This window comes from Wolffia australiana, chromosome 4 (assembly GCF_029677425.1).
Source record: "Wolffia australiana isolate 7733 chromosome 4, ASM2967742v1".
Lineage (NCBI taxonomy): Eukaryota > Viridiplantae > Streptophyta > Magnoliopsida > Alismatales > Araceae > Wolffia > Wolffia australiana.
Window position 1 is genome coordinate 1,775,731 of NC_135838.1, and position 13,862 is coordinate 1,789,592.

The following is a 13,862-nucleotide window of genomic DNA, read 5'->3' on the forward strand; positions in this document are numbered from 1 at the left end:
AGACGGAGGCGGAGACGGAGGCGGAGACGGAGGCGGAGACGGAGGCGGAGACGGAGGCGGAGACGGAGGCGGAGACGGAGGCGGAGACGGAGGCGGAGACGGAGGCGGAGACGGAGGCGGAGACGGAGGCGGAGACGGAGACAGAGGGGAAGACGGAAACGGAGACAGAGGGAAGACAGAGACCGAGACAGAGGGGAAGACGGAGACGGAGATGGAGGCGGAGACGGAGACAGATATGGAGGCGGAGACAGAGACGGAGATGGAGACGGAGACGGAGATAGAGACCGTCGAATACGGAGACAGAGAAGGAGACGGAGACAGACAAAGACGGAGTCGGAGACGGAGACAAAGACGGAGGCGAAGATGGAGACAGAGACGGAGGCGGAGGTGGAGGCAGAGGCAGAGACCGAGACAAAGACAGAAGCAGAGACCTAGAAAGAGACAGACAGATATAGAGTTGGGACAGAGACAGATAGATTTAGAGAGAGATATATAAAGATAGAAACGAGAGAAGCACGCAAATCGAAAAAAAGAATCCTATATTCATGCCCATCTCAAAGGCCTCAAGGAAGTTTACCCACCTGGGCAAGTATCCATGGAGCGAAGTCGTGCAAAGAAGAAGCATGTGAATATATCAGGTATCAGACAGCATCAAAGATGAGATGATCATGAAGTATGCAATGAAGAAGAAGATTGCCACTTGCACTAAAAACTTTGGATTCTCTCTCATGCCTGGAGAAGTCACAGCTCTGGTTGCAAACCATAAAAATAAAAAAATAAAAAAAAATTATCAGAAATATGGCGTAACCAATCACGACAAAAAAGCCAAAGGAAACGTACCTTGCGATGCGCTGCGAGAGACGATGGAATGGTAAACTCTGAATAAACACAATGCCAGGCCCAGTTAGACAAGCAACAGCCTGGTTATCACCCTGAGAAAAAAAAATGAAATGATTTTAAAAAAAAAATAAAGATTAAATGTTCATATGGGAGATTTTGGAAAGGGGATGCAGATACTCACTCCAAAGACTACCCTTCTTACAGGGCCGGCATGTTTGATATGTAAACTGATTGCACTCGTCATGGCGACTATAGAAGAAGCATCAACAACCAGCACTTCACCGGACTCGAGCGTCTTCTGAACAACTGGGGACAAGGTTTAGAAGACATGTCACGGATATTGAGATTATTTAATCTTATTGAGATTACTTAAAAGGAAAGGAAGAAAATGAAAAAAAGTAATTGATAGGGTGAAATCTTATGGGTTGATCCCTAAAATAAGACTTTTGGATCAGAATAATCAATAGCCGGGGATAGCGAGCAGCATTTAAATGTGTTTTTCTTGAAATTTTTGACAGTCCACTAGAGTAAAAAAGTGATGAGTAGCAGAAAAAATCAAGACTTGGGAACTCTCTCTGCCTCTTGAGTTTGGGGGACTTATTACATTTTTTTTTTTTTGAAGAAAAAAAAAGAAACGGAATTCGTGAATGCTGAATTAGGGATAAAAGCTATTTGGGGATATAAAAAAAGAAAGGAAAAGCTACTTTGGGGGACTTATTACATTTATATATTACAGTTCGTGAATGCTGATTAAAAAAGAAACGGAATTCTTAACAGGAAGAAAAAGCTTTTCCTATCGTGTACGTGAAATTTTAGTTTTAGCAATCAGGTAATGTAGAAATACAGAAATTTTAATAGCAAAAACATGTACTCAAGTGAAATCTAGCAACAAGGAAAAAAAGAGATGATTAGAGTAGATTCTTCAGATTCATCGCAATGAAGTGATTCACTATAATATCATTTATATTAAAAAATACAAACATTATTTAACGAAAAAAAATTATGCAGGTGGGATATGGTTGTATACAAGATCCTCCAGCAGTGAGGAACGCAAGCCCTTGACCAACTAGCTTCTGCCTTAGAATCCCCTAAAACAAGTTAAAATCAAAGCGAAGATTTCAAATTAAAGTGAAGAAAAAAGAATGAAATTAAACAGAAAAAACATATAATTATGTCACCTCTGCACCAGGCAGCGCGATGCGAGCTCTCTGATCTACTGTGTTGCTAACCGTTACATCATTCAGACAGCATAGGAAGGCATCTGACTACACCAATATCAGAACAAAGAGGAGGACGCATTACTTTTACATAAGAGTTGAGACGAATAAAACACATTGGGCAGGATAACTTGATGAAATATATTAATGTAACCATATTAATATTAGGATACTAAACAACAGACTAAGACAATTAAAAAAGAGTAAGAAAAAATGTTATTTTTAGATGTCAAATATAAAAATAAGAAAAGAATGTGAGGAAAATCCTGCATGTAGGCTTTGCTGCCACCACAGACAAGGATAAGATGACAACGACGACTCATCATCATTATTATCATTCGTTTTTACAGAGATAACAATGACAATAACGAGCTCATCATTGTCTCATTGTCCTGCATCTATGAATAATTGGTGGATAACTCTTTACTTTTCTGTCTCCGTATTACGTCTCTGAATCATCATCGTCCTCTCGTGACTTTTTGTTTTTATTCTTTCAGAATATGAGGGGTGATGACTCATCACCATTTTCCGCGAATGAGGACAATGGCAAGTCATCCTCATCATTGTCCCTTGTAGATGGCAAACTCGTCATGGCCGGCGAACCCTACTTGCAAATTTTAGAAACAAGGCTAAAACAAAGGGAATGGGAAAGAAGCACAAATATAGTTTCAATTTTTGACATATTGGAGACCAATAAGAGAGAAGACAAGGCTGCGGAGGGAACCTGTCACCCAAGAACATAATTTGGGCCTCTGATCACATGCTTGTATTCCATTCTATCCTCCTTAAACTACAAATTTACTTGAACACCCTACCAAAAAACTGAATGGGCGTTCTCTCCTTATATTCTCACAAATAGCATCAAAATAAGATAGCTGATTTTTAAATAAGGGGGGAAACTTTGGTCTTCTGTCTTCGTTGAACAAAAAAGATGGAACTTGATGTCTAAATGACAAAGAGTATGGTTACTACCTGGCATAATATTTCTCCACCAAAGTTTGCCAAGTCAACCTACAAGATATTGAAGAAGAAGTTTACTGTGTGAAGGAAAAACCAACTCTATAAAAGGACTAAACTATGAGAAAATCGAATAGTAATCCTGGACAAGGTGTTGTCATTTCATAAATTTATGTAAAGATTCTCACAGGAAATATTCTAGCTGGAGAGGGCGCCGAAATCCCAATAAACCCATCATGCGGGCCAGTGTTGGAAAGAAGAATACTAGTCATGGTCTTGCCAAAAAGCCATTGCCATATACCACCCTCTTGTTCGGGGAGGAATATAGTATCCATTTGGATAGAGCCCGACATGTAGCACATGGAACCTGAAACCATAGGCATATGATAAAGACTGTTTGACATAGCATTAGGGTTAAAGTTTTCTTAAATTTTGGGAGAACATAAATACCCAATCTTAACTTGACGCAGAAAAAAATTAAAGCCAACGTGCTCTACTTGAATGATTGATGAATCAAAGAAGTAAGATTTTAGAGTAATTTATCCATGTATTTCTGATACGAACCTTGATGTAGGCTCTTACTGGAGAAGGGGGCTACGCGATACGTCTAGATGTTTCCAGGATTTGAGAGTACGACGGGATGATCAAAAGAGAGATTGAACAGAGGAGGCAGGGATTGACCAGGGACGATTCCCCTGAAGATATGGTGAGGTACAGACAATCATGTGGGACGGGGATCGCAAAGGGAGAGAGAAGCTTAGGCATCATATATGACCCGTAGTGGGCTAACATGATGGAACTAGCACTAGATCGAGGGGGGATCACATCAATTTCCGGTTCATTTCCAGCATACAAAAAAAAAAGAAATTACCTGGTTTAGCGGTCACTTTCTCCTGTGGCTTGAGCATGATCTGTCAAATAGATGGTCGAAAGAGGATTAAATAAATATAATTAAGAGTCTGAGCCAAACTGTAACAGAATTAAGGAAACGCTGTTAACCTGAACTATCTGGGAATCCCCTCCCAGTATCTGAAACGCAGTAACAGATTCTTGCGGGCTCTGAGCATTAAACATATTTTCAAATGATGTGAGAAATTTCTGAGGAAATCATCTTCTTTTACACTTTAGAATAAGGCAATCAGCTTACCACATCTTTAGGCTTTGATGCAAGATAACTCATGTAATCTCAACAAATAAATTGATTAAAATAATAAAATATCATATTTAAAAGCCCTTTGTTTCAAGTGAAAAAAAAAAAATTAGAATTGGAAACATAGTACTCAAAACTTTACAAACCATCAACGACCACTACCTCATCCAACTCAATGGAAAGCTGGTGAGCACAAACGGCTCAATACGACAGGGCCCCCTAAACTGGAGAAATATCCAACAAGCAGCTCGTGACACTGAGCTAGACCATTTTAGTTTCATTATTTTCTGGTCACTTTTCTAAAAAACTCATACCCTTAGATGGCGTTGATGGGTCATCACACATAACCTAATCTACAACATCATAATTCTCACTCAATACATTACACCAATCAGTTAACTTCATCAGGGATTGATGAATAAGCATCTGCCGATGTGTCCACAAAGATGACATATTAGACGGACACAAGAGTGACGCTGAAACCAAATGACATTTAGTCACCATTCTACAAGAGAAAACGAATTCTGCGTTGTTGCTTGAATACAAAAGAGTAGCATAAAAACTATACCAAAAATTTTACTTCTAATCAGATTCATTATTTCATGTACGTAAAGGAACAATTAAAGTAGTCTGAGTACTAATGCGAATCAATGGCACAGACCTATCCTTCGTTTAGCTCCAAGTAACAGTCGCGAGTTCTCTAATTCGGGCGATTTCAAGTCATAAATGTATGTTTTAGAGGAAGATTCTTGAATACACGAGATCAACACAGCGCATTCAGCTCCTAGTAATAGTCGCGAGCTCTCTAATCTGGGCGATTTCAAGTCATAAGTCCATGATTTAAAACAAAACTCATGTTTATAGAAGATCAACACAACCGCATTAAGCTCCTCGTAACAGTCACGATTTCCCTAATTAGGACGATTTCAAGTGATAAATGCATGATTTGGAGCAAAATTCACTAGTATACGAGATCAACACAACGCATTCAGCTCCTAGTAACAGTCTCGAGTTCTCTAATCCAGACGATTCAACTATAAATACATGATTTAGAGATAAATTCGCGATTATACGAGGTCAACGCAACGCATTTTGGTAAAGACTAATTATACAACTCTAGATCAACGGACATTGACAGAACCCCAATTCTACGCATCAAAACCGCCCAAAAAATCAAGAAAAAAAATCTGATATTCGGATTTTCACCTGATAAACGTAGGGCTGGAAAGGCGTAGAGAACACTGGCGCCGCCATGGAAGCAATACCCGAGAATTAAACACCGTAACCTCAAATCCGACGATTCACAGTTCAAAAAACACGTCGTGAACTACAGATCGAGACGCGGCAGACATCTCTCGATCGTCGAATTCGAATTCGGAGAGACTCGGCGTCGATTTGTCGTTCTACTCTTGTCGGACTCGCGAGATCTCCGAGGAGAGGACAGAAGAAGGGCGTCAAACCGTCAATTGTTCTTGGAAAATTCTTTTCCACGTGTTTAAATAATGGGCGACCACATCATCCATCCGACGTGTGAGCAGTCTATTGGCTGAGGAGATACAGGTGGAAATATAAATGAAAATGATATTTTTTATTACTGGAAATATGAACGATTACATATCAGAAATATGTAATCTACTGTCTGCATTATTTTAATTTTATATTTGATGTATATTTGGAATAGAAACCACTGTTTTGTAAGTTTTTGAGGTTTGCAGATCAGGTTTAGCCAACCTGACCTTGGGTAGACTTAGCAAGCTCATCCACTTAACAAAAACATGCAATATGTTGTATATATTATTTAATTTCTTTTCAAAAAAAAATACATGCAGTATGTTGTATATATTATTTAATTTTTACGTGGGGTATATTTGTAATATAAACATTTTGGTGAGCTTTTAGGGTTAGCAAATCCATCCAAATGATAGTATGTTCTATATGTTATTTAATTATATTTGTGGGGTTTATTTTTAACATAGACAAATGTTTTGTAAGTTTTTCGGGTTGAAATTTTGGATTGGGCCAACTTGCCTTAGGTACACTAAGCAAACCCATCCAATTGATAAAAACGTGCAGTATGTTGTATATGTTATTTAATTTTATATACAGTGGACACGTGTTTATAAAATAAAACGATGTGTTGTATGATTTTAGGGTTAGTAGATCAGGTTGGATCAACCTGTCCTCGAGTAAACCATAGGATATTAATCTGCTATTGTAATTAATTTTGCTCCACTCAACTATTTTTTTAATCTCACTCAAGGAGATAGTGTAGAGAGCAAGGTACTCTCCTAAGGGACTAGCATTTAGATACAGAATTAGTTAGAGTTAGAAGAAGGAATAATATATATTAAGATAATCATAATATAAATTAGTTTTATTCTTACTACATAAATTAACGGTAGATATATTGAGAAATGTGGAAGAGTTATATATAGAAGATAGGGAGTAGATTCGGAAATGGTTAGAGAGACGAAGAGTTCCAACTAGTGCCGTCTATCCCAAGCCCGCTATCTGATGATTATGTCAAGATGGATGCTGAACCGAATCTCAGAAATGGGCAAATATTGTATCCGCCTATACTGATATTTGGATCACGAATGAAGATATTGAATATCAATTGCCATAGTATCGATACAGGATATCGGATGATGATATCAAGATGGATGCCGACATTGGGAAATATCCCTATATCACCATATGTCCTCATCTCAAAGGTCGGATGATAATATCAGATATCTGATGGAAATATATGTAGTCATAAAGCCAATCACACATTCCACATCTCGTTCGATGTTCATTAATAGAACACATTAATTATAGTGAACGTGTGACGCTTATATTGAAGTCCATGAATACATGATCCGACTTAGTGGATCATAATGATCATAATACGAAGATCACAAGTCTTTAAGTATTTATTGTAAATATTCATATTCAAAGGATACATGAGAAGGTCATCAAAGTATCCGGATAGAAGAGCACTCTCTAGCCACACTCATATGATGAGTATTGCTTGTCCCTTTGTTGGGTTCTAGAGGCCTTGACATGGATGGAGACGAGGATTCCATGCAGCGGAAGACACGTGACGGAATCATAACGACATCGATAAAACCATGAAACGATGTACCTTTGCACGGATCGCATCCATGATTTCTTGGATCCCAAAGTGAGACTAGTTAACCTGCTCAATTGTGCAACCTCTAGACATATCCATATGATCCTCAACATGTTGAATCTCCTCCTTCTCATTAATGAGCTTTGTTCAATCTCTGTCGTAATCGCTACGTCGTCTCAATTGCATCGGGGATGGAGAAGGGGGGTGTGGGGAGAAGGGAGAAGAAGGGGAAAGGCCCATGAACAATTCTGTCATAGGTAAATTTCGTTCATGGCCTTCCCCTATTTATAGTAAGTATTTTTTCATAAAAATTCCCAAAATTTAAGCATATCTTCTGACATCCAAAAGACCATTTGCATGTGACCCTCTAGGGCCATGTATCAGTCTAGTTAACAATTCCAACGACCCAATAACCTTTGTTGGCCTTCCAAATTAATTAACTATATCATCATATAGATTAATTAATGTCGGATCGATTTAACCCAATCGATAGGTCGAGACTCCGACATGTGGGGTGCCAAGCTACACCTCGTGTTCTAGAAGATACAAAGGAGTGTGTATCGACTCACTCATGGAACCTGTTCGTCATCGATTACCGTGTATGTATAATCCCTCATCCACTTGACACTCCTTGGACGACTTAGGGTATGGTCAACCATCAAACCCTAGTCGATCATCCGAGTTAGTACTGATGCATTCGGAAATCATCGGAGAACTCTTCTCTGATATTTCAGTATCTTGGCCAAGGACTTCATCGCATCATCTTCCTTGAGCTGTCACCTCTTATATCGAGGGTGGATGATCCCATCTTGACCGCTCAATCGTCTTAGTGAATTTGTTGATGTACCCGAACTAAGACCGTTTAGAATCCCATGATTAGAGACTCGTTGGCCATAGCCAAAGTACAACCATCCATCCACAGGATGTCTTTGGTGTCTTAGGTCTAAGGACCACTTACACAACCGTGACGTGAATCAACCTCATTGACAGTCCAGTATAATACCATTCAGGGATTCGTACATATCAATTCAGTGAACTCTTTCCACTAAAGAGCACCCACTATCTATCCTTAGTGTCTCCACACTAATGGCTATGAGACCAGCCATACTTATTATATGAGTGAGGGTAGATATTTCTATTCTATCTGGATACTTCAATGTCATTCTCGCATATCCTTCAAATAAGAATATTTAGAACACATGCTTAAAGACTAGTGATCTCTGTATTACGATCTCATCATAATTCACTAAGTCTGGTCATGTATTCATGGACTTTATTATAAGCATCACACGTGCACTATAATGAATATGTTGTATTAATGAACATGGAACAAGTTGTGAAATGTGTGATTGGCTTGTCGACCACATATATTTTCACCACCCGTAGCCATTGGCGTGGACACAGTAGGGATAGATAGTGGATGCTCTTTAGTAAAAAGAATTCACTGAATTGATCCATATGAATCCCTGAATGGAATTAAACCAAATTGTCAATCAGGTTGATTCAAATCACAGTTGTGTAAGTGGTCCTTAGACCTGAGACACCAAAGATGTATTGTAGACGAATAGTTGTACCTTGGCTATGACCTATATTTACCTAATCACGGGATTCTAAATAGTATTTTTCTGGGTGCATCAAGAAGTTCACGAAGATGATTGAGTAGTCAAGATGGGATCATCCACCCTCGGTATAAGAGTTGGCAGCTCAAGGAAAAAAATGCGATGAAATCCTTGGCCAAAGCAGAGAAATATTGGGAAGAGTTCTCTGATGATTTCCAAATGCATCAGTACTAACTCAGATGGTCATTTAGGGTCTGAAAATTTACCATACCGTAAGTCATCCTAGGAGCATCAAGTGGATGAGGGACTATATATACACGGTAATCAATGACGAACATGCTCCATGAGTAATCCGATGCACACTCTTTTGTATCTTCTAGAACACGAGGTGCATCTTGGCACCCCACGTGTTGGAGACAAAACTATCGATTGGGTTAAATTGACACGATGTTAATTATTTTTTATGACGATATAGTTTATTAATTTGGGAGGCCAATGAAGGTTATTAGGTCTCTTGAGTTGTTAAGTAGATTGATACATGCAAAGGATCTTTTGGATGTCGAAAGATATATTTAAGTTTTGGGGGTTTTATGAAAACTACCCACTTAGTATAAAAATTAGTATAAATAGGAGAAGGCTCTAAATGAAATTTACCTGGCTTAGAATTCTTCAGGGGCCTTCCCCTTCTTCTCCCTTCTTCCCACACCTCCTCTCTATTTCTAATGCAACTAGGACGATATAACGATGGCGGAGGAGATTAAAGGGAGCTCATAAACAAGAAGGAGGAGATTGGACGTGCCCAGGACCGCGTGGATATATATAGAGGGTTCACACATGAGCAGCTCCACATTACTTGTTCGAGGATCAAAGGAATCACAGATGCGATCCGTGCCGAGGTAATTCGTTTCGATGTTTTATCAATGCCATTACGATTTAGCCGAAGTCTTTTGTTGCAGATCATTTTGATTTATTCATCCATCTCAAGGCATGCAGAACCCAACAATATTGATGTTGGATCTCAGTTTTTTCAATATATGACATATGATTAGAAATATATTTTACAATAAATTATGATGTGTAATTAAGCTGTTAGGACCATATATATGTTAGTTTAAGGATTTTTTCATATCTGAAATATTTGTAATTATTATTTTGCTAATTAGTTAAAAACTGTCTAGCCCATAACAAAATGGGTCAGGTTGCTTTCACGCGGGGCCTAGTATGAGACGATATCACATTCGTCGATTATAATGGGTAGAGCACAAGATTTTATTTACGAATCAAATGATCCAAAGTATTTATACTATTGTAAACTTAATATATTTTCCATATGGGACAATGTATGCTCATTTTTAAACCAGTATCTGGATATCGGATATTGTTATCCAAATACTAATTTTGTTTGAATTTCAATATGAATATTCAAATATCAACTTTTGATATCAAAATTTGGTTTAAATATCTAGAACTGGCATCCACCACGTCCGAAGGTGTATGGTATACATCACTATATCCAGAGTGGGATGGATATTTTGTATACATTTGATATCCAATATCAGAAACAACCCTGATTTATACCAGAAATTTGTTATCGGTTGTCCGATATTAGAGAATTAAGGTAGGATTCAAATTTTTTTATTAAAATAAGAACAAGGATAAAAAAAAATGAAAAATAGTTTGAAAATGGGATAATCGTCAAGAGGTCAAGAAATTCATCAACTGGAAAGGATCACTTTTTGTATGATTTATAGTTATTTTTTTATTTTCATTTTTACGCACTCATACAAGTCTTATGTGAATGCAATCCATGATGACTTACTGTATTTTGTCTCCATGTACGGGTCGACCTCCCTTTGGACCTCCGTCGTCAATGAATCTTCCTTTAGATACATTCTCAAACCTCACATCTCTCATTCATTCCATCTCTTCCCCTTGGGCAAGGAGACGTCACCACCTTGGTCTGAAAGGATCAAGAATAAGGGTGAATCATAGTGGGATCTTCCTCTGTTTACATTTCAAGGATCAACTTTTAATTTGGTCATAAATATACAAATTCAAGTTATATAGGGTAGGAACAATCTAAGAGTGTAGGCAAGAAGTGTGGGATCACTTCAAGGCATTTTTCGGCGTATAAGTGGTAGTTTTCTCCATTTGTCGTTGAAAATCAGTTGCCACAACGAAGACAATGGCCGTGGGTGACAAATATGAATGATGTTTACCTTGTCTGTTCAGCCCCCATTCTAGAGGTTTTAAGTTATGGTGGTCCTTCACCATGTTAGCATGGCCTCGTCAGCCACTTTTGCCAGTTGACACTCTGATATTCATCCACATCAATGGTGGATTTCGTCGATTTGCCACGTGAGAAGGAAAAAAAGAGATAATAAGAGGCAGGGGATGGATCTTGCACGTTCAATATTTATTTAAGAAGATTGAAGGCCAATATTTCAATGAACCATTTTAAAGGAAGCACGCTTTAAGATGGGCTTCAAAGCCTATCTTAAAAGCATGCTTTTTCAGGACAGGTTGGTTCAAAGCCCCTAAGTCAGTTTATTTATTATTCTGTTTGCATGGTGCCTCGCAGGCCTTGGTTAGCTTTTATTTTACCTACATTTGGCATGGTCACATTTCAACTAAAAGTTATAAGGAGTTTAATAGCAAAAGCAAAAATCTGACATAAATTTAAAAAATGTAAACCATTTGAATTTAAAAAGAAAAACCTCCATGTGTGTGAGAGAAGGGGATCTTAACATTTTCTACCTTTCTTATTTGGGCCAAATGTGTTGATGCAGCATGCACCTGCACCTACTGCTCCTGGCTGCCTTAGCACCCACGCCGGCCGCTCCTGCTATTGAATTAAACCCTTTTTCCCTTTATATGAATTATCTTCTATTTAAGTCCCCTGAGGACTAACATTGCCTCGTAAAAAGTCCAATAAATATTTTTTCTTACCAAAAGAGGCTGAAAATTTTAATGCACTTAAAATGCTGAGGTTATATTCATTGTCTCATTCATGCATAAATCATGTCATTTGATGTCTTAAATGTGGTATAACCTTTAAATCATAAAATGCATGCATGCGTTTGGATATGTCAGTATACTCATCCAATTGATCAAAAACCCATAGCATGGTGTATATTCTATTTTAGTTATATATATAGGTATATTTGTTTTGTAAACAACTATTTCGTGAGCTTTTAGGGTTAGCTATCAGGTTGGAGGAACCAGCCCTTGGCTAGGCTTATCAAACCCATCCAATCGCTATTTTGAGTTTTTAAGGTTAGGAGATCATTTTGGGGCAACCTGTTCAGGGATAGACTCAGCCAACCTGACCAATATATCGAAGACATATAGTGTGTTGTATATGGTACTTTACTTTTGTGTGCACAATATGATTCTAATATAAAATGTTTTTTTTTTGTTAGTTTGTCCGCTTAGCATTATCGGGTTGGGCATACCAGCCCATCCATAGATTAAGCAAACCCACCAAGAGGGCCGGGCGGAGAGAGTTAACCACCCGTCATGACCAGACAACCCAACCAGATCAAATTCATGATACTAAATCATCACCCATTGTTGTTGTTATCTATGCATACAACTTACATGGTACAACCCAAATGGTACTGTTTTGCTGTATGAGAGATTACAACAAAATGTGGATTTGAGAGTAGTGTGATCAAGATGTCTTAAGCATGATCCTCAATGAAGATACCCACAATGATAGTACCAAAGGTGAAAGGAAATATGGGCTCCACTACTAAACACACGTAATTTGACTTGCCTGGTAGATATACAGTCAAACACACATAATAATAACTAGATATAGTTATAAAAATTCAATAGTTTAATCAAATTTGCTAAAGGTGTGAGCTCGTGAGCCCATGCTAAAGTTCCTATTAATGCAGGCCAATAACCACGCTAACAAATTAAAAACATAAAGCCATTAGCCCAGATAAGATGTCCAAATATGAAACATCCAGGTCCAGGCAGATAAATTATTCATAACCAAAAAGGTATAGATGATACTTCTGACAGAGAGACATACAAATAGCAGAATGCACGAAGAAACAGATTAATGTACTTATAAAAACACTTGTATAGGTTGATAGATAGATTCGACATGATTTTTGCAGCTACATTGTCCCCAGAAAATTGAGGCATGAACCACTAATACAGTCGAAATATATATTCTCCAAGAATAAAAAGGTTCTCAAATTTTGAATTTTACTAGCTAATTAAAATACCTAAACAGGTAATATGTTCAGTCATGAACTGTCAAAACGGTCAAAATACATATTCTCAAATAAAATAAAAGGGTTCCCAAATTATAATATTAAAAGTTAAATTCAAAACATTAATAGGCAAATATATTCAGGCATGATCCATTAATACAGTCGAAATATATTGCTCCAAGAAAATAAAAAGGGTTCTCAAATTTTAATATTACAACCTAATTTTAAGACTTGAGTAGGCAATATATTCAGGCGCGAACCAATAATAAGGTTGAAATATATTTCTCCAAGAAAATAAAAGGGTTCCCCAATTATAATATTACGAGCTAATTTTAAAACCTCAATAAGCAACATATTCAGGCATAAACCACTAATACGGTCTAAGTATATTCTCCCAGAAAATAAAAGGGTTCTCAAATTTCAATATTACAATCTAATTAAAAACCTAAATTGGTAATTAATTAGGCACAAACCAGCAATACGGTCGAAATATATATTCTCCAGGAAAATAAAAGGGTTCTCAAATTTTAATATAAAAATGTGATTGAAAACCTTAATAGTTAATATCTGTAGGCATGATCCATTAATACAGTCGAAATATATTCTGCAAGAAAATTAGAAGGTTCAAAAATATATAATATTACAAACTAATTTTAAAACCGAAATAGGTAATAAACATAGATACTTTACCTTCGAGAGGTGGTTTTCAGATACTTCGACCCTACGCAAGCGCGGAAACTCCGCGTTCGTCCCGTTGACGACTAAATCGTCATCTACCACAATTAAGCGACGAAA

At 37.6% G+C, this 13,862-nt stretch overlaps 1 protein-coding gene across 1 annotated transcript; it reads right to left on the reverse strand.

Annotated features, from left to right (window-relative positions):
* Positions 1-522: 522 nt before the first annotated feature.
* LOC144702757 (uncharacterized) lies at positions 523-5,641 on the reverse strand. The gene is made up of 10 exons (XM_078574787.1): positions 5,371-5,641; positions 4,014-4,073; positions 3,886-3,925; positions 3,203-3,381; positions 3,030-3,068; positions 2,019-2,105; positions 1,868-1,928; positions 1,022-1,146; positions 841-932; positions 523-749 (listed from the first exon to the last, which is right to left on the reverse strand). Exons 1-10 carry the CDS (start codon positions 5,416-5,418, stop codon positions 635-637), a joined length of 846 nt encoding a protein of 281 aa, XP_078430913.1. The 5' UTR covers positions 5,419-5,641; the 3' UTR covers positions 523-634.
* Positions 5,642-13,862: the final 8,221 nt, after the last annotated feature.